The sequence below is a fragment of the Carassius carassius genome, chromosome 8 (genome assembly GCF_963082965.1).
Source record: "Carassius carassius chromosome 8, fCarCar2.1, whole genome shotgun sequence".
NCBI lineage: Eukaryota > Metazoa > Chordata > Actinopteri > Cypriniformes > Cyprinidae > Carassius > Carassius carassius.
Genome location: NC_081762.1, coordinates 10,117,489 through 10,136,589, shown reverse-complemented (window position 1 = coordinate 10,136,589; position 19,101 = coordinate 10,117,489). Strand labels below are relative to the sequence as shown.

The window sequence follows — 19,101 nt, the reverse complement described above, 5'->3', positions numbered from 1 at the left end:
CATGCCTCCTTAATATTAGTCGCTTTGGATAAACGCATATTCTGAATATTTTTTTTAACAAAATCTTTGGTGTTTTTTTTAAGAGTTAAATTCTCATAGAAGAAATATGAGAAGAATGGCTAGGCTGGGCAGATATGGGCAGATCTTGCATCGCTGTGTACGAAAGCGGATATGACGACATTCGTTGACCAAAGAAAGCGCATCATGGCGCTCGGATAACTACAACAACAAAGGAGTAACGTAACGTCGTGCAGATAGTGTTTAATTCAATAATGGTGCCACGGACGCTAAATTAATTTACACGACTGGCCAGATTATCAGCAAAGACCCGAAAACCGCTGTTTAATCTGTTTGCAGCAATGCACAAAAAAGAGCTATTATTTTAGTCAGCTAAGTCGTTCTTTTGCCAATTTTATATATTTTGTTTACAGTCTCATTAATGACGCTTTTCAGCGAGGAGATCATTAGGGACCAACAGTAAGGCATGGAAAGCACAATAATGGAGGTAACGTTACCCAACTCAAACACAGAGCCCGAGTTTCTCCAGGCTTCTTCTGGAGAAATGTCAGCCACTCAATCCAGCACAGCTGGGACATCCCAGTCTGCACCTACAAAACCAAAAAGACTTTTGAAAAGAAAAGCGGATTCCGTCACGGATGACAAAACCAAAAAGAAAAAGAAAAAAACTGTAAAACGAACTATAAGACCAAATTACACCGTCCAGGAGGGAGAGGACATGCTTTTGATTATATCAAATATAAATAGTAGTGACAGCATATGGAAGACCAAGCGGAAGGGATCTAAGAAAAAGAAAACAAACGCAAAAGGCAAGAGTAAAACCTCTGCTAAGAAAACGAAAAAAGCACCAGTAAAAGTAATCCCCAAAGTCACAGAGCAAGCTATTGATAAAAATGTTGATTTGGAGAGTGTTAATGCGGATAGCTTTGACCGCTGGGGTCAAAGTTTGCCAATAGAGGTCTTGGTGAAAATCTTTCAGTTTGCAGTTCTCCAGGATGGAGCCGTACCTTTTCTGTGCAGGTGATGCATATGCTCTGTATTTGTGACATTCAGTTTCTGTTCAGCTTTAATACAGATACTGTAATTGCTTAATGTTGATAGTTCATTTGTTTTCTTTCTTTAAAGGGTCGGCAGAGTTTGCCGTCTATGGAATGGAGCTGCATCCTCTCCAATCCTGTGGCGTAGTGTGTCAGTTGGCTACTGTTGGATTGAACCCGGTAAGAGTCAGTTACCTGGGACAGAACAGAAGATTAGGAACACTATAGACTGGTTAGCTGAAAACAGGTCAGTGACTGAACCAGACAAGAAGAACTTGAACACTTATGAATCTTTTCAATGTGAGATAATGCATAGACAGCAAGCTCCATCTATTGTTGTTATTGTTTCTCGCAGATTGTCTCAGTTGAGAGAATTCTCCCTTTGCCACTGGAAAAAACATGTTGATTATGTGATTCAGGTAATGATAATCAATCTGTTGTGAAATATTGTGACTGCTATCTGAATCTGTTTCTGATAATCTCTGTGCTCTGTTTTTTTCTAGAAAGTTTCACAGTCATGTACCAATCTTCATTCTCTTAAGCTGTCTTACTGCACGGGAATGACAGAAACAGCCTTCCAAAACCTTGGTGCTCAGTGTCGATCATTAGAGAATATAAATTTGCAACACTCAGAGGTTTGTATGCAAACTGGTGGCTTAGATTTGAAGGGAGAGTTACCTAAAAATGAAAATTCAGTTTTATTCACCCTTTTGTCATTCCAAACCTGTATGGCTTGCTTTCTTCTGTGGAAGATAACTTTGATATTTTTGTGGGTTTTGAAAAGATTCGGTTCACGGTGCATGGAAAAGACCAGTACAGTCAGTACATAGTCACACATATTAAAACCATGGGGTCACAGTTAAAGAGATATTGGAATGACATGAGAAGTAAATGATGACTGCATTTTCTTTTTAATGTCAACTTTTACTTTATGAATTGTAAGTATTTTTTATTGTTAATTTTTTTTTAAATCTAGTTTAATGTTGATGGTCTGGTGTCCTTCCTTGAGTCATACGGCAACCAAATAAAGAAAATTTACTTAACACACAGCACCAAGAGTGATAAACTTCTCAGTGCTTTGTCTGTAAGTATATATTTTTACTATTTACTTTTAATAAGCTTACTTCCTCTGCCTTTTAAAGATAATGTAAACTTTTATATAATAAAGACATTTTATAATATATTTCAAAGTATGTGAATTTGTAAACTTGATATCTGATTCTGATGATTAAAATGTCTCTGAAATTAAAGAAAGGTTGCTGTCCTGAGCTCATGCTGCTGGAGATCAATACTAAATTGGATGGAGGATACTGCCAGCTTCCCATCTGTATTCAGGCTTTGCAGATTGGATGCCCTAAACTCCAGGTATTAACCTAAAATGTGCCGTGATGTACACAAACCAAATCTATTGTCTATTATCTATTATCACTCCTCATATATATATATATATATATATATATATATATATATATATATAATTTTTTTTTTTTTTTTTCAATTGAATGTGCCTTAGTTTCATTAATTCATTGACATATCATTAATAAAAAATTATTTAAGACCAAGAAAAATCGTGTACAGTGATTGCATAGCTGTCATTTTTCAGTTAATCGCTCAGTTACTATTTGAAATTCTAAAGAATATTTGACACATTCCTCTTATTAATGGTGACATGTTCCAGAATGAGAATTTATATATATTATTTTTGAAAAAAAAAATAATACTACAAATATAAAATATTACAATCCTATTTTTTTTCTTTTAAATTATTTTGCAATTTAGACTTTTAGGTTGATGAATGTCACTCCAGTTCCTAAAAAGATCCGCAACACACCGAATTCAACATCTGGTTTTCCCATGCTAGAGGAGCTGTGCATTGCCACTTCCTCTCACTCTTTCATGACTGACGGTGACCTAAACAATGTGCTTCATGGCTCCCCCCACCTGCGTGTGCTGGACCTACGTGGTGGCTCTCGTATCACAGCCACTGGTCTCTATGCTCTGCCTTGTGAGAGTAAGTCTTGATTTTGGAATAAGAAGAAAGTGAACATTGATGTGCCTCCCACAGTAGTAAAAATGCAATGTAAACCACAAAAACGCATATGAACATCACATGGTTTGATGGACTTTCCCCTCATTTTATTCTCATAGTTTACTAATATGATCATACAATGTGCTGCTTTTTACAATTTGCTGTCTTGACTTGTGTAGGACTGGAGTGTCTGTATTGGGGTCTGTACTTCAACAGTAATGCCATGGTAGCATCCAAGAAAGGCATACACATGCTTGCCCACAAATGGAGCAGCACCCTCAGGGAACTTGATTTGGCCAACCAGCCATTTTCAGAAGAAGACATGGAGATTGCCATGGGACGTCTTGCACATGGTGCTGGAGTCGATTTGTTTCGCTCCCTGAACCTCAGTGGTACTAAGATCACTTCATCTGCACTCAGGTAATGATGTAGCTATGCACATACACTTAGTAGACATGTGCCGGTATTTGGCAATGCAATATATCACGGTAATGAATATGCACAATATTTTTATTGTGAGCACTTCTAAATACCGTGAATAATTATATATTACAAATTATTCCGAATTTGGAATGTATTTTAAGAATACTATTCCTATCAACTGGTCTAAATGCACAACACTGCTGTATGCTGCTTAAAAGACTCTAAAACCTATTTAAAAATGTTTATATAGATGTTCAGATTTGTGTATTCGCGATGATGTTCATCACAGTGCCAGATAGGGCTGGGCTATATATTGAATATTACCGAAAATAGACCTATTGGTATAATTTTGATGAAGATGTCAATTTTGAAAGTATCGTGAATATCGAATACTTCAAATTCAAGCATACTTTCCCAAAAGAACGCACCGAACATCCAAAAAAGGAACATGTAACTGCGGACTGCTCTACACGCCTCTACTACGAGAGCTTTCATGAGAGCAGTTGCCAGAAAACAAGAGTTTAAAAACCCAGAATCAGAACTTCGCTGTTACAAGGATACATTTTCTGCCCAATGTTTGCTTATTTTAAGCAATCTGGCAACCATGCGCACATGCTCACTCCTCATTGTGGAAGCGCCGCTGCCGATGATCTGAAAATGCTAACAAGCTGGAGTTTAGCAATTAGAAAGTGTCGTTCAGCCGTTCTGTGTTCGGTCATGAGATCTCAACTGTATTGTTTGAGATTGTGATCGCTGAATAAATGCACTTACTCGACCGCTGATGTTTGAATAGAGAAACATAGACTATGGGCATTTGGAATTACTTTTAGGGAATTTCACTTTTATATTTAAGTTTTCCTAATATAGACAGAGAAGAAGAGAGCAAAAGTCTTTGGTATTCATTTATATATTTTTATATATAAGAAATGACTATGTGCTTCAGCAACTAGCTCCCCATCTAAGAGTGTTTTTAGTGTCAGTATGAACATAATTTCATGCCACAGAGCTTCTCTTAAAAATGCAGACAATTGACAGACTTGTATTCTTAGCTAAAAAACTTGTAATTTAAAAATAAATACTTATCCCAGTTGCATAGTTTAAATTGTGAATTGCATGCACTAAAAAAGTTTTTTTAATTATTAAAATGCAAATGCAAACATATTGAGAGATCGAATATCATAAAAAATTTGACAATATCGACAAAAATTTTTTTTCTTTATATATTGCCCAGCCCTAGTGCCAAATACTTAGTTCATCGAAAAATCAATTGTCATTAATAACTTACCCTCATGTCGTTCCAAACCCGTGAGACCTCAGTTTATCTTTGGAACACTGTTTAAGATATTTTAGATGTAGTCCGAGAGCTCTTAGTCCCTCCATTGAAACTGTGTGTACTGTGTGTACTGTATACTGTCCATGTCCAGAAAGGTAAGAAAAACATCATCAAAGTAGTCCATGTGACATCAGAGGGTCAGTTAGAATTTTTTGAAGCATCGAAAAAAATGTTTGGTCCAAAAATAGCAAAAACTACGACTTTATTCATCATTGTCTTTTCTTCCGTGTCTGTTGTGAGAGAGTTCAAAACAAAGCAGTTTGTGATATCCGGTTCGCGAGCGAATCATTCAATGTAAGCAGATCTTTTTGAACCAGTTCACCGAATCGAACTGAATCATTTTAAAGGGTTCGCGTCTCCAATACGCATTAATCCACAAATGACTTAAGCTGTTAACTTTTTTAATGTGGCTGACACTCCCTCTGAGTTAAAACAAACCAGAGGTGGGTAGAGTACCCAAAAACTGTACTCAAGTAAAAGTAAAAGTACTTCTAGAAATATTTACTTAAGTAAAAGTAAAAGTACTAGTCTTGAATAGTTACTTGAGTAAGAGTAAAAGAGTATCGGGAAAAAAATCTACTCAAGTAGTTAGTTACTAGTTACTTTGGGTCATATATACTGAGCCTATTTTTATTTAGATATATAGATAAAATGTATGTTATGTGTGTGTGTATAAATGTATATATTTCATCAGCCTTTACTCCAATTTATGTAATTTATTATAAAACCCTGTCTGTTTACTTAAGTAACAGATATAGGTGTCATGCCATAACATATTTTTAATACGACTGACTTTATATTAAATGTGAATTTAACATTGATAGTTAATGTGATATAAATATTGCTACTAATCTTTCATTGTTCAGAAAGAGAGCAAATAACATTTACATTATTAAAGATCATTTTCACTCACAGTCTAGAGTTCAATCACTTTCAGAAACTCCCAATAAAATCACTGAAACTGTTAACACTGTGAAATCAATATCTTAATTAAAGATTCGTACACACATCTGCACTTTGTTGTTTCTGACGAGAGAATTCGCCAGAAAGAGGTCTCCAGTCAGTGAGCGAGTTAAGGAAGCACCGGCATTTTAGCGATGACTCATCGGAACACCTCTGATTGGCCAATGCTTTAATAAGCTCAAAAGAATCATGTGTGATTTGTTATAATGCGCAGTGCTGTAAAAACACATCTATCTCTTGACTCCCCTCTGTTATAAGCCACACACGTACAACAAACTAATGTCACAGTGGTATCGTGTACTGTAATCGAATGTAGCCCAAGTTATTACCTGTTAAACAGTAGACAGCACACGCGGTGTTCATCTAATAAGGATCTCCATCGCAAGCAATGGCCTTTGCAGATTTGCTTTCAATTCAGTGCAGTTCCATAGCCACGTTTTCAACGCTGCTGATGTTAAACGTTACAACTCTGAGTGAACCACTTCAGACGCTCAGCGCGTGCGGCAGTGAACTGAACGACTCATTCAAACTGATTCATGAACCAATTCACTCGTTTGCCAATTGGTTTGATCAAGCCTTTGAACAGAATTGACTCAAAAGAATGAATCATTCGCGAATAGGCATCGCTCATTGCCCAGAGAAAAGTAGACGGCGCGTTTGGATCAAACTGAAGCATTTATAACATTTATTGCATTAAGATAAAGTAACGAGAGGAGCGTCGCCCACAGTAACGAAGTAAAAGTACAGATTTTTCCCCAAAAATTTACTCAAGTAAGAGTATAAAGTTCCCATCTTTAAATATACTCCGAAAAGTATTAGTTACCCCAAAAAATTACTCAAGTAAATGTAACAAAGTAAATGTAACTCGTTACTACCCACCTCTGAAACAAACCAATATCCCAGAGTAATTCATTTACTCAAACAGTACACTGACTGAACTGCTGTGAAGAGAGAACTGAAGATGAACACCGAGCCGAGCCAGATAATGAAAAAAAGATTGACTCGTTCTCGAGTCAAGAACCGTTTCTGTCAGACGCATCCGATTCGAGAACCGTGGAGCTGATGATACTGTGCATGTGTGATTCAGCGTGAAGCAGACCGAACACACAGAGCGTCTGAACCGAACTGGTTCTTTTGGTGATTGATTCTGAACTGATTCTGTGCTAATGTTATGAGCGCGGGTAAACCGAAGGCTTTGTTTTCAGTGTAGACTACAGGAGCACTGAGCAGCATAGAGCGCCCTCTCGTGGCTGTAGACGGTAATGTTTTCTCTTGATTCATTTCTCTCGGTTCATGTCAAATGAATTTTGATAAATAAGTCGCACCTGACTATAAGTCGCAGGACCAGCCAAACTATGAAAAAAGTGCGACTTATAGTCCGGAAAATACGGTACTGGTGATCCGAAAACCGATGAGTCAATCTTTTTTTCATTATCTGGCTCGGCTTGGTGTTCATCTTCAGTTCTCTCTTCACAGCAGTTCAGTCAGTGTACTGTTTGAGTAAATTAATTACTCTAGGATATTGGTTTGTTTTAACTAAAAAATTAGCAGCTTAAGTCATTTGTGGATTAATGCGTATTGGAGACGCGAACTGTTAAAAAACGATTCAGGTCGATTTGGTGAACTGGTTCAAAAAGATCCGCTTACATCGAATGATTCGTTCGCGAACCGGATATGACAAACTGCTTTGTTTTGAATTCTCTCACAACAGACACGAAAGAGAAGACAATGCTGAATAAAGTCGTAGTTTTTGCTATTTTTGGACCAAAATGTATTTTTGATGTTTCAAAATATTCTAACTGACCCTCTGATGTCACGTGGACTACTTTGATTATGTTTTTCTTACCTTTCTGGACATGGGCAGTATACCGTACACACAGTTTCAATGGAGGGACTGAGATGAGACTGAGAGCTGCAACTAACGATTATTTTTTCTGTCGACTAATCTAACGATTTTTTTTTTTTTTTTTTTTTCCCGATTAGTCGACTACTCTAACGATTATTTTTACTACAATAAATAATTAATCTAATGTTCTTTTTTAATTAGCTAATGAATCCTTTGGATAACTTTACAAAAAGATATAAGTACAACTTCTAATATAATAGTTCAACCTTTATTCATTTTCAACCAATGTGGTTGAAGTTTTTACAGTATACAAAAATAGAGGCAAAGAAAATAATTTTACTATGGTAAATATGAGTTTGATAGCGTTTATAATTAAACCACAGTAGCCATAAATTTACAGTTGTCTGAGTCGTCATGAAATGTTCTTTAGTATCACAAACCATAAAATGTAGTCAGGGTTCTGCTATGGTTTAGCATGGTTTCCAGAGATCTGGAGCCGATTCGGGGTAGCTCGGTGGTTTGTGACTGTTGTCTCGCGGCGCGCTGTCTTTTAAGGGGCCGTTCACATGTCACATCTTTTGCACGCTCAAGTTCGTTATTTCTAATGTAGGCGCACGATATGCGTGCTCATAATGGAAGCGACGCGCGCTCATTTTTTCCAGGCGCGTCCGCACCGCATCGATTTAAAAACATCTCAACTTTTCAGAATGTCGCAATTGCACCGCGGGTCATGTGACAAGAACTAAACATTCAGCTTCATCCTTTCCCGTAACAACGTTGAAAGCTCAGTTAAGATAAGGGAACAGCTGATCATAGCTGTATATGGATTGCCATTTTGAAATACATTTAGAAGCAGAGCTACTGCAAGCGATTTTAGTGCTGCAAATCCATTTATCCTTTGCTGAAATTTCCGCGTCTTCATGGAGAGAACACGTCATGGTTGCTTAGCAACGACAGACGCCCCAGTGGTGCAACTGCCCGAGCGCTTTGGAGAAAGGAGGAGAAAGCGGCGCGACTAGAATTTTCCACATGTTTTTAGGCACAATATGTGAACGACCCTAACGCGTGTTCGAAACCCGTGCCAACACAGGCTTGCTTTTTTTTTTTTTATCCTTTCTTCAGCCGCTACAGGTAATCATACCAATAACTTGTAATCTTTACAAGAATATCAGACCTGAACCAGGAAGTTGGTCACCAGATCACACGGTAACCAATTCAACCGTAACACCGGAGAGCACCAGGATGTTTTCCTCTGAGGTGCTTGTGCATCGCATTTGTGCTGCCGTGGTACACCATATCGGTTTTGCAAAGGGAACAAAGGGCCATTTTATTTGGCCTCTGTTTAAAGTATTCACATACTTTTGATAACAGTGGTCTCTGTTTTTGTAATAGAATGCAACTTTCTCCATTCCCAGTATGCCATTACGCGAGATGTAAACAAACAGTGTGACGCGTGGACGCATTTCACGCACGTCAGCGTATTTTTGCAGTAGACGTAATCGATGACGTAGACACGTCGTTGCAGCACTAGACTGAGAGCTCTGACTAAATCTAAAATATCTTAAACAGTGTTCCAAAGATAAACGGAGGTCTCATGGGTTTGGGACGACATGAGGGTAAGTTATTAATAACATAATTTCGATTTTTCGATGAACTAACCCTTTAAGTATTTAGACTTAAAGGTCACGTTTTTTGTGTTTTTTTGAAGCTTTATTGTTTTTACAGTTGTGCAATATAACACGTGTTCATGTTTCGCATGTAAAAAAACAGTATTTTTCACACAATTAACTTATCTGTATACCGCTGTTTTCACTGTCATAAAAACGGGCTGATGTCTTCCTTGTTCTATGAAGTCCCTCCTTCAGAAATATGTAACGAGGTCTGATTGTGACGGTTCCTGTGTTGTGATTCGACACCAACTTAGCGCACACTGCCTTACTGGAAACGCAATTGGGCCAGTTTTGGACTAGTTTTGAGAAGCAAGTGGGCAGGTTTGTTTTGAAAACCTGGCAATCCTGATCTGAACGCACGTGCTGGAGATGTACTTCTAATCACAGAATGCCTTTACTGACGAGATGCGCATGAAAATCGCATTAGATTTTTTGCACAGCCCTACCATCTAGTTAACAAAGCTAAACAGCGTTGCCCTTTGTGTAATAAGTTACAGAAACTGTTAAATGCACCAACTTAATAAAATACACTTACCGGTTGTGGTCCATAAACAACGCCTTCTCCAGACAAAGAGGGAACTGCTCCATCTTTCAAGAATAATCTTTGTGCGAAACCGGCATTAAACTGATTGAAATTGAGGAAGCTGTCCTCAGCAAACTGTGCTAAACATACATGTGTTAGTCAAACAACGGTTCTAGTTACGTCATTAATGAAGGAAGTAGAGGGATGTAGTCCAAATTGGTCATTCGATGTAGGCGAATTCTGTTAAAGGTCCCGTTCTTTGTGATCCCATGTTTTAAAGTTTAGTTAGTGTGTAATGTTGTTAGAGTATAAATAATATCTGTAAAATTCTAAAGCTCAAAGTTCAATGCCAAGTGAGATTGTATTTAACAGAATTCGCCTACAACGAACGACCAATTTGGACAACATCCCTCTACTTCCTCCATTAATGACATCACTAGAACCGTTGTTTGACTAACCTCCGCCCACAGGAATACACAAAAAAGGGGGCATGGTCTTGTTGCACTCCGACGGAGAAGAGGAAAAGTTTCGTTTGTGTTTGTCGCCATGTCGTCAAAACGCTGTTATTTTCATCTCTGAGTCCAATCACCTTTGTTTGGCCTTCCCATGGACACTGTACTTAGAGATTAATGGTTACAATTTATGTTTAACTCGGTTCCCGAAAATTATAATCCACATGTAAAACTATGTGCAGCTTCCTCAATCTCAGTCAGTTTAATGCCGGTTTCGCACAAAGATTATTCTTGAAAGATGGAGCAGTTCCCTCTTTGTCTGGACAAGGTGTTGTTTATGGACCACAACCGGTAAGTGTATTTTATTATTTAAAGAGTAACTAAACCCTAAACCAACTTTTTTTAGTTACTGATCTATAAGAATGGGGCTTTATTAGTGCTGTTCATTGATTCGAGTAACTTTTTTGACATTTGAGTATAAAGTGTTTTAATTCTACAATATATGGTGTAAAAACGTGTGAGTGCTGCCCTCTTCAGGTTGAACGGTGGCTACTGCAGTTGATTTTTCCTATTGGATGTTGCGGTGGCAAGTGACGTAAGCGGTGGCAGGTGACATAAGCAGTTTCCAGCTCACCACGCCCCTTGGTACGAGCTACCACGCCCTTGGCATTATAAAACCATCAAAATCACTGTAGTGAGTCAGGAGCTGGAATTGCGAGTATTGGTAACGACCACGATAGACTATTATAGCATCTTTCAGCATAGCAATTATATAGTTATTTAGATTTTCAAGTTAACGTAGATTTATCTGTATTTAGTACAGTGGTCAGGATGGTACGGAGGTGTGTTGCTAGTTGCAACAGCACTGCTGGACTGCATTTACCAGCAGACTTTAAAATTAAGCGCCAGTGGTTGCATGCACTTGGCCTGGAAGACCGCAAGTTCCCGCCTAGAGCTGGAGTGTGCAGACTGCATTTTACACGGGATTGCTTCTCCAACGCAATGGAGGTGGAAATGGGCTTCTCCACACAGCTCGCACTGAAAAGCGACACGGTGAGGGAGTTAAGACCGCAGTTTGAGCCAGCGGCTGGAATTAATATGAACAGACACCTCGACACCCTCCACTTCAGGTAAAAGTGGGGAAGAAAAGTCCTCTACTTCAAATGATCGCTCTGTTGCAAAGCTACTTGCGCCATTACAGTCACTCTCCATTTTAGCGTCTCTGACAGCAGCTGTCAATCAATCCGTCACTGCGGGTCTCAGGTTCACGCCGCACTCGCTCAGCCCCGCCCTAGGTTCGTCCCCTCTATCTCCGCTGTGATCTGCCCACTTTTCAGCATTTTTCAAATATTGTCAATGGGTGAAGTCAGGCTCTGAGCAGGTTGGTGCGTTTAACTGTTTCTGTAACTTATTACACAAAGGGCAATGCTGTTTAGCTTTGTTAACTAGATGTTAGGGCTGTGCAAAAAAATCGAATGCGATTTTCATGCGCATCTCGTCAGTAAAAACCAGAGGTGGAAAGTAACGAATTACATTTACTCGCGTTACTGTAATTGAGTAGCTTTTTTGTGTACTAATACTTTTTAAAGTATTTTTTTAAATCTGTAATTTTACTTTTACTTAAGTATATTTTGTTTAAAGTATTGTACTTCGCTACATTTTAAAACACATTAATTACTGAGTAAAAAAAAAAAAAAAAAAAAAAAAAAATCGCTCCCTGGAAACTACGTCAGTAAATAATGGGCAGGAGGGCAAACTGGCGCTAAAATCACAAGAAATATGCAGACGGTCAAAACAGGCGTTAGTGGTGCAGACACCGCTGAAAACGAAACCCCGTCATATTCTGAAGTTGAACTCGAAGGAAATGAAGTGAACCCCTGGCCATATGTATGCTCTATTATGCAGTGTAAGCTGTACTTGCTTAGGAAGACCAAACTAGCAGCTTATAAAATCTCGACAAGACATCAACCCTTCGCAAGAATGTAGAGGTAAGCTAAATAATTGCATCGTTGCATTGGTGGTTAAAATGAAGCTTTGACATTTTAGCAAGAGGTTTTGCACAAATTAGCCAAAAAGACAGTGGTGAGGAGTGTGCTATATATATCATCTGCGATAATATCATATGTTTTGTTTTAATGATGTGCGCGCTTATAGTGCGTTCTTTCACTGTGTGATTCAGTCTCCTAAAATGCATTTAGAATCATAGGCGCCGATACCGTGGAGCACCCACGGAAAATGAGCACCCACGTGTGCCAGTGCCAGACTGCCAGTAGGCTACATTTATTTAAAATTAAACATTGCAGTTGGCGCTATGAAGCGTCTGCCACACTGTGATTGGTTATGTTGTTGTCAGTGACAGTGACATAACCAGTCGCATGCATGTTCCATATCCTATCCACCAATCACAGCGTTTCTGAAAACGTCCCATCCCCCACTATACAGTGCCGTGCGAGTATGTAATCATTTAATGCTTTTCGTAATCACTAATCATTAATCAGACTAAAATGGACAGATTTGTTATAAAAAAAGCCAAACCTATTAATATTGATATATCGACATTATTTTACTGGATCTAGTGGCTTTGGCTTTTTGTGAATAAACGTCCAGTATTTTTTCTCTTTCAAAGTTTTGTCTGTCATGTTCTTCCACCTCATTTCATACCCAGCAGTACGTTAATATGTAAATGTTACGGTACATTCCCTAGACTCCTTAAAGTTCGTAACAGGGTTTAAATGGGAACATTTTTCTGCTCAAGTATAGGCCTATATACGGTTTAAAAGAGGAAAAACTAATGGACACAAAAGTAGCCTACTTTTGGACAGAATACAAGTTCTTTGTTAAATACATAAAATAAAAAAATATTTTTTTAGCCTATATGAATAATGGATTCGAAACCTCAAAGAAAAGCCATGCCACTATCAAAAGAAACCTCGAAACATAAATGAGGTAGACATTCCCAGAAACTCATTATTTTAGTCGCAACAATCGGTTAATGGAAACGCTGTCCTTTCGCAATAGTCTTTTAATCGATATTTACAAAACATTAATTTCCCAAGAAGCTGAACGCATTAGCGGTTACGTGTCAGTTAAACTTTTCATCTCCAATCCTGTTTGTATTTTTGAGAAGTGACGCTGTTGTGTGTGTTTGTATCGGCCGCTGTCCATTAGCCTAAGGTTCTGAAATGCAATATTTTTTTAATAGCCTAGTCTATTTTTTTATTTTTTAAATGGCTTGCGCCCTTGAGCACCCACGGAGAAAAACATAAATCGGCGCCTATGTTTAGAATGATCACAAAATTGAAGATATAGGGGCAGAAAATTCACATATTTATATAATTTCATACATTAAATCAAAATCACACAAAGAATGCCGTCTTTTCCTCCAAAAATCATCATGAATATATACATACATACATATATATATAACAGTTCAGTAAACAAGTTAATTAAGAGACTTGCGTTTTAGACACCATATTGCCTTTTTTAGCTCTATTTCTAAAACAGAAAATAATTCCAAACACAGCCACCAAAGCACAGTTTTGCGTCTCTGAGCAACGTGACAGTGTTTCGTTCCTGAATGAATCAACCGTTTAAATGATTCGGTTCAATCGCAATGACTCACTTATTAACAGTGACTTGCTGACACATACTGGCCATTTTAATATCACATTTAAAGTATCTTTTGATTTTTTTAAATAATTAATTTCTTATAATTTCAAATGAGTATTCAACATTTTATGTTTTGTATATCAAAACATTATTCATGCATTTGTAACTGCAGGTTAAATGCATTCTTGTCCTGCACTAGTGTAATACATCTAAATGCCACTTCCAATGAATCTTCTGCATTTCCTCTGCATTAAAAGATGAGTTTGTTGATACTGATTTGCCTGGTAACAGCCCAAATGTTTTATTATTCTAAATAACTGATTCCTTTAATTAAAAACAACTAGTTTGAGATTAATAGACCTATACCAGGGGTGTCAAACTCAGTTCCTGGAGGGCCGTAGCCCTGCAGAGTTTAGTTCTAACCCTGCTCCAGCACACATATCATGTAGTTTTCAAATAAACCTAAATGATTAGATTAGCTGGATCAGGTGTGTTTAATTAGGGTTATATCTAAACTGTGCAGGACTGTGGCCCTCCAGGAACTGAGTTTGACACCCTTGGCCTGTCCCATTTTTGACTCCCTCCCACTGTTAAAATGTAACTAAGTAATTTTTACTCTGAGTAAATTTTAAATGAGCTACTTTTTACTTTTACTTGAGTTGATTTTTAGACTGGTACTTTTACTTGTACTTAAGTAAAATTTCATTAATGTAATGGTACTTTTACTTGAGTAGAATATTTTTGTACTCTTTCCACCTCTGGTAAAAACGCTCCTGTGATTATAAGTACATCTCCAGCACGTGTGTTTAGATCAAGATTGACAGGTTTTCAAAACAAATCCTGCCCACTTGCTTCTCAAAACTGCTCCAAAACAAGCCCAATCGCATTTCCAGGAGGGCAGCGTGCTCTAAGCTCCTGTCGAATCACAACACAGGAACCGCTGGCCCAATCAGAACTCATTATGTAATTCTGAAGGAGGGACTTTATAGAACAAGGAAGTCATCAGCCCATTTTTATGACAGTGAAAACAGCGGTATACAGATAGGTGAATTGTGAAAACTACAGTGTTTTTTTACATGTGAAACATGAACACGTTATATTGCACTGTAAACACAATCAAAGCTTCAAAAAAGCACGAAAAACGGGACCTTTAAATAAAATATCTTGCTTGGCAATGAACTTTGAGCTTTAGAATTTTACAGATATTATTTATACTCTAACAACAACATTACACAGTAAAACTAAAGTTTGAAACATGGGATCATGAAGAACGGGACCTTTAACCTCTAAGCCAGCACCCCGACGCCCTCATCCTGAAAGCCCCTCAACTTGCACATGTCAGTGTTTATGAATAGATTAAATGAAACTGGACAAATTTAATCTTGACAAACTATGTATAATTATAAAGATCTAAGCCTCAAGCATCGGCGACAGATCGCTGTTTTTCAATGGAAAGCTTATAAAGACTGTATTTGCTACATTTGTGTAAGCAGTACAAATCAAAACATGAGCAATGGAAATGCTGTACATACCAGATCCATCGTAATAACGAGTCATAAACATCCACAGCTGTAAATCCCGGTTTAGTTAGAAAGGTAAGGGTCCACTGAACGACATCTCATGAAGCACGTTTAGTCCAACGAAGCAATAACGTTGTAATATGGATCATAATTCCTTTGTTTACGTTTCAGTTCTTCAGCGACAGAACTGTTTGCGTCCGTTATGGAATAACTCACGGTCAGAAACTGCGTCTTGGTAGTAAAAAAAACAGCATGGTTTTGCAGCGTACAGTGTCACAAACAGAATGAGACGATCCACCGGAAAAAATAATGAATGAATGATAGGCGAAAGACAGTATATTTGAATTTTGGCGCTCCCTCGAGACGCGCTCTGACGCACCTGTCAGCTGATGGAGCCGGAACTTATAGCGATCACCTTTTTCTTTGTTTCTTTTATTTTTCAACAGTTTTTACAGTGGGGCTCGAAAGTTTGCGCACCCCTTGCAGAATCTGCAATTAAGATTTTCACAGATTCTGCAAGGGGTGCCCAAACCTTCGAGCCCCACTGTATATATGTGAGAGTGTGTTTTAATGTTGAATGTATCTGCATGATTACCATCTGTTTGAGTGCAAATCAGCCCGAATCAGCTCGCTATTACTGTATGATCATGGCTATCAAAGTGAACGCTTCTATATGAATAGAGAGAGTGGATTATTTACTATATGGCGCATTTGTGTTATTACCATTTGTATACTGTACATGGCCATCAGCACATCAGCACTTATTTGCATCGTAATTCATTGTAAATGCTGCATTTCTAGCAATCTCAGGATTTTCTGTAACTGGCAAACAAAGTTAATAAGCTATTTATAAAAAAAAGTCATTTTAATCTGGACTGCAACTTTCCCTAGATATTGTTATATTGTTTTTAAAGTGTTTTGTTTTTTTTTATTGTTAATTCACACTTTACATTAGGGCTTCATTAGTTAACATTAGTTAATTCATTAGTTAACATAAACTGCCAATGAAAAATTGTTCTGAACATTCATTAATCTTAGGTATTCCAATATATAATAACACATTCAAAATCTAAAGTGGCAGCTGTGTTATTTAATGAGCTAACATAAACTAAGATTTGTATTTTTTAACTAAGATTAATAACCTCTGTAGAAAATGTAGCTATTGCTCATTGTGAATGTTAATGAATTAACTAAGGTTAACTAACGTATTTTTCGGACTATAAGTCGCACCTGAGTACAAGTCGCATCAGTCCAAAAATACGTCATGATGAGGAAAAAACGTATATAAGTCGCACTGGACTATAAGTCGCATTTATTTAGAACCAAGAACCAAGAGAAAACATTACCGTCTGCAGCCGCGAGACGGCAGCTGCTCTGCCCTATTGGTTCCTTTCTCTTGGTTCATTTCTCTCGGTTCATGTCAAATAAATTTTGATAAATAAGTTGCACCTGACTATAAGTCGCAGGACCAGCCAAACTATGAGAAAAAGTGTGACTTATAGTCTGAAAAATACGGTAATGAAAACTTTTTGTAAAGTGGTATCTATGGGTCTTTATAGTTTAAAACTTTTAACTTTATTTTTTTTATTTATTGCTTTATTGTATTTAAATGTTGTTATAAAAAAATAAGTTATTTAGCCTGTTATACTGTATTAGATTTTTTTTACTAAATTTCAATACTGTGATAATACCGTATACCATGATAAAAGCATGAGCAATTAATCACAACAGGGAAATTTGATACCGGCATATCCCTACCTAGTAGCTGCCAAAAGATTTTTTTAAAGTGTTTATAAATACTCAATAATAGAAAGAGCAAATATTTTCTTTTTTTGTTTTAGTATATACAACCCGAATTCCGGAAAAGTTGGGACGTTTTTAAAATTTTAATAAAATGAAAACTAAAGGAATTTCAAATCACATGAGCCAATATTTTATTCACAATAGAACATAGATAACGTAGCAAATGTTTAAACTGAGAAATTTTACACTTTTATCCACTTAATTAGCTCATTTAAAATTTAATGCCTGCTACAGGTCTCAAAAAAGTTGGCACGGGGGCAACAAATGGCTAAAAAAGCAAGCAGTTTTGAAAAGATTCAGCTGGGAGAACATCTAGTGATTAATTAAGTTAATTGATATCAGGTCTGTAACATGATTAGCTATAAAAGCTTTGTCTTAGAGAAGCAGAGTCTCTCAGAAGTAAAGATGGGCAGAGGCTCTCCAATCTGTGAAAGACTGCGTAAAAAAATTGTGGAAAACTTTAAAAACAATGTTCCTCAACGTCAAATTGCAAAGGCTTTGCAAATCTCATCATCTACAGTGCATAACATCATCAAAAGATTCAGAGAAACTGGAGAAATCTCTGTGCGTAAGGGACAAGGCCGGAGACCTTTATCGCTCTCAGACGACACTGCATCACTCATCTGCTTGATTGTGACAATGACATTACTAAATGGGCCCAGGAATAATTTCAGAAACCACTGTCGGTAAACACAATCCGCTGTGCCATCAGCAGATGCCAACTAAAGCTCTATCATGCAAAAAGGAAGCCATATGTGAACATGGTCCAGAAGCGCCGTCGTGTCCTGTGGGCCAAGGCTCATTTAAAATGGACTATTTCAAAGTGGAATAGTGTTTTATGGTCAGACGAGTCCAAATTTGACATTCTTGTTGGAAATTCACGGACGCCGTGTCCTCCGGGCTAAAGAAGAGGGAGACCTTCCAGCATGTTATCAGCGTTCAGTTCAAAAGCCAGCATCTCTGATGGTATGGGGGTGCATAAGTGCATACGGTATGGGCAGCTTGCATTTTTTGGAAGGCTCTGTGAATGCTGAAAGGTATATAAAGGTTTTAGAGCAACATATGCTTCCCTCCAAACAACGTCTATTTCAGGTAAGGCCTTGTTTATTTCAGCAGGACAATGCAAAACCACATACTGCAGCTATAACAACAGCATGGCTTCGTCGTAGAAGAGTCCGGGTGCTAACCTGGCCTGCCTGCAGTCCAGATCTTTCACCTATAGAGAACATTTGGCGCATCATTAAACGAAAAATACGTCAAAGACGACCACGAACTCTTCAGCAGCTGGAAATCTATATAAGGCAAGAATGGGACCAAATTCCAACAGCAAAACTCCAGCAACTCATAGCCTCAATGCCCAGACGTCTTCAAACTGTTTTGAAAAAAGAAGGAGATGCTACACCGAGATGCTACACCATGGTAAACATGCCCCGTCCCAACTATTTTGAGACCTGTAGCAGAAATCAAAATTGAAATGAGCTCATTTTGTGCATAAAATTGTAAACTTTCTCAGTTTAAACATTTGCTATGTTATCTATGTTCTATTGTGAATAAAATATTGGCTCATGTGATTTGAAAGTCTTTTAGTTTTCATTTTATTAAAATTTAAAAAACGTCCCAACTTTTCCGGAATTCGGGTTGTAGTTAATATGTTCTAATACCATTTTTAATGTTTCACAGGTTACTAATAAGCCAGTCACCAGCACTGAAGTACTTGAATCTGTCGTCTTGCCGGTATCTGCCCAGAGGACTCAAACGAGTATATCATGGTCGAGAAGACATTCAGCTACTACTGGAAAAATTAGACTGAACATGTATATATTGCAGAAACTCTGATATTAAATTGTTTTTTTTAAGTGTACAAAATGTAGTTTC

General features: G+C 37.6%; 1 protein-coding gene across 1 annotated transcript; it reads left to right on the top strand.

Moving 5' to 3' along the window:
* The first annotated feature begins 146 nt into the window (after nucleotides 1–146).
* fbxl6 (F-box and leucine-rich repeat protein 6) lies at nucleotides 147–19,078 on the top strand. Its single transcript, XM_059556052.1, has 9 exons — nucleotides 147–1,038; nucleotides 1,144–1,302; nucleotides 1,411–1,474; nucleotides 1,559–1,690; nucleotides 2,032–2,139; nucleotides 2,307–2,420; nucleotides 2,835–3,066; nucleotides 3,264–3,504; nucleotides 18,907–19,078. The coding sequence occupies exons 1-9, from the start codon at nucleotides 485–487 to the stop codon at nucleotides 19,034–19,036; spliced, it is 1,734 nt and encodes a 577-aa protein (XP_059412035.1). The 5' UTR covers nucleotides 147–484; the 3' UTR covers nucleotides 19,037–19,078.
* Nucleotides 19,079–19,101: the final 23 nt, after the last annotated feature.

What these genes read in the sequence shown, in the direction of transcription:
- fbxl6 (XM_059556052.1), top strand. Translation starts at nt 485, where the DNA reads ATGGAAAGCACAATAATGGAGGTAACGTTACCCAACTCAAACACAGAG. An exon ending in ATGTTGATTATGTGATTCAG is followed by an intron (nt 1,475 to 1,558) that starts GTAATGATAATC and finishes GTTTTTTTCTAG; the next exon opens with AAAGTTTCACAGTCATGTAC. An exon ending in CTATGCTCTGCCTTGTGAGA is followed by an intron (nt 3,067 to 3,263) that starts GTAAGTCTTGAT and finishes TGACTTGTGTAG; the next exon opens with GACTGGAGTGTCTGTATTGG.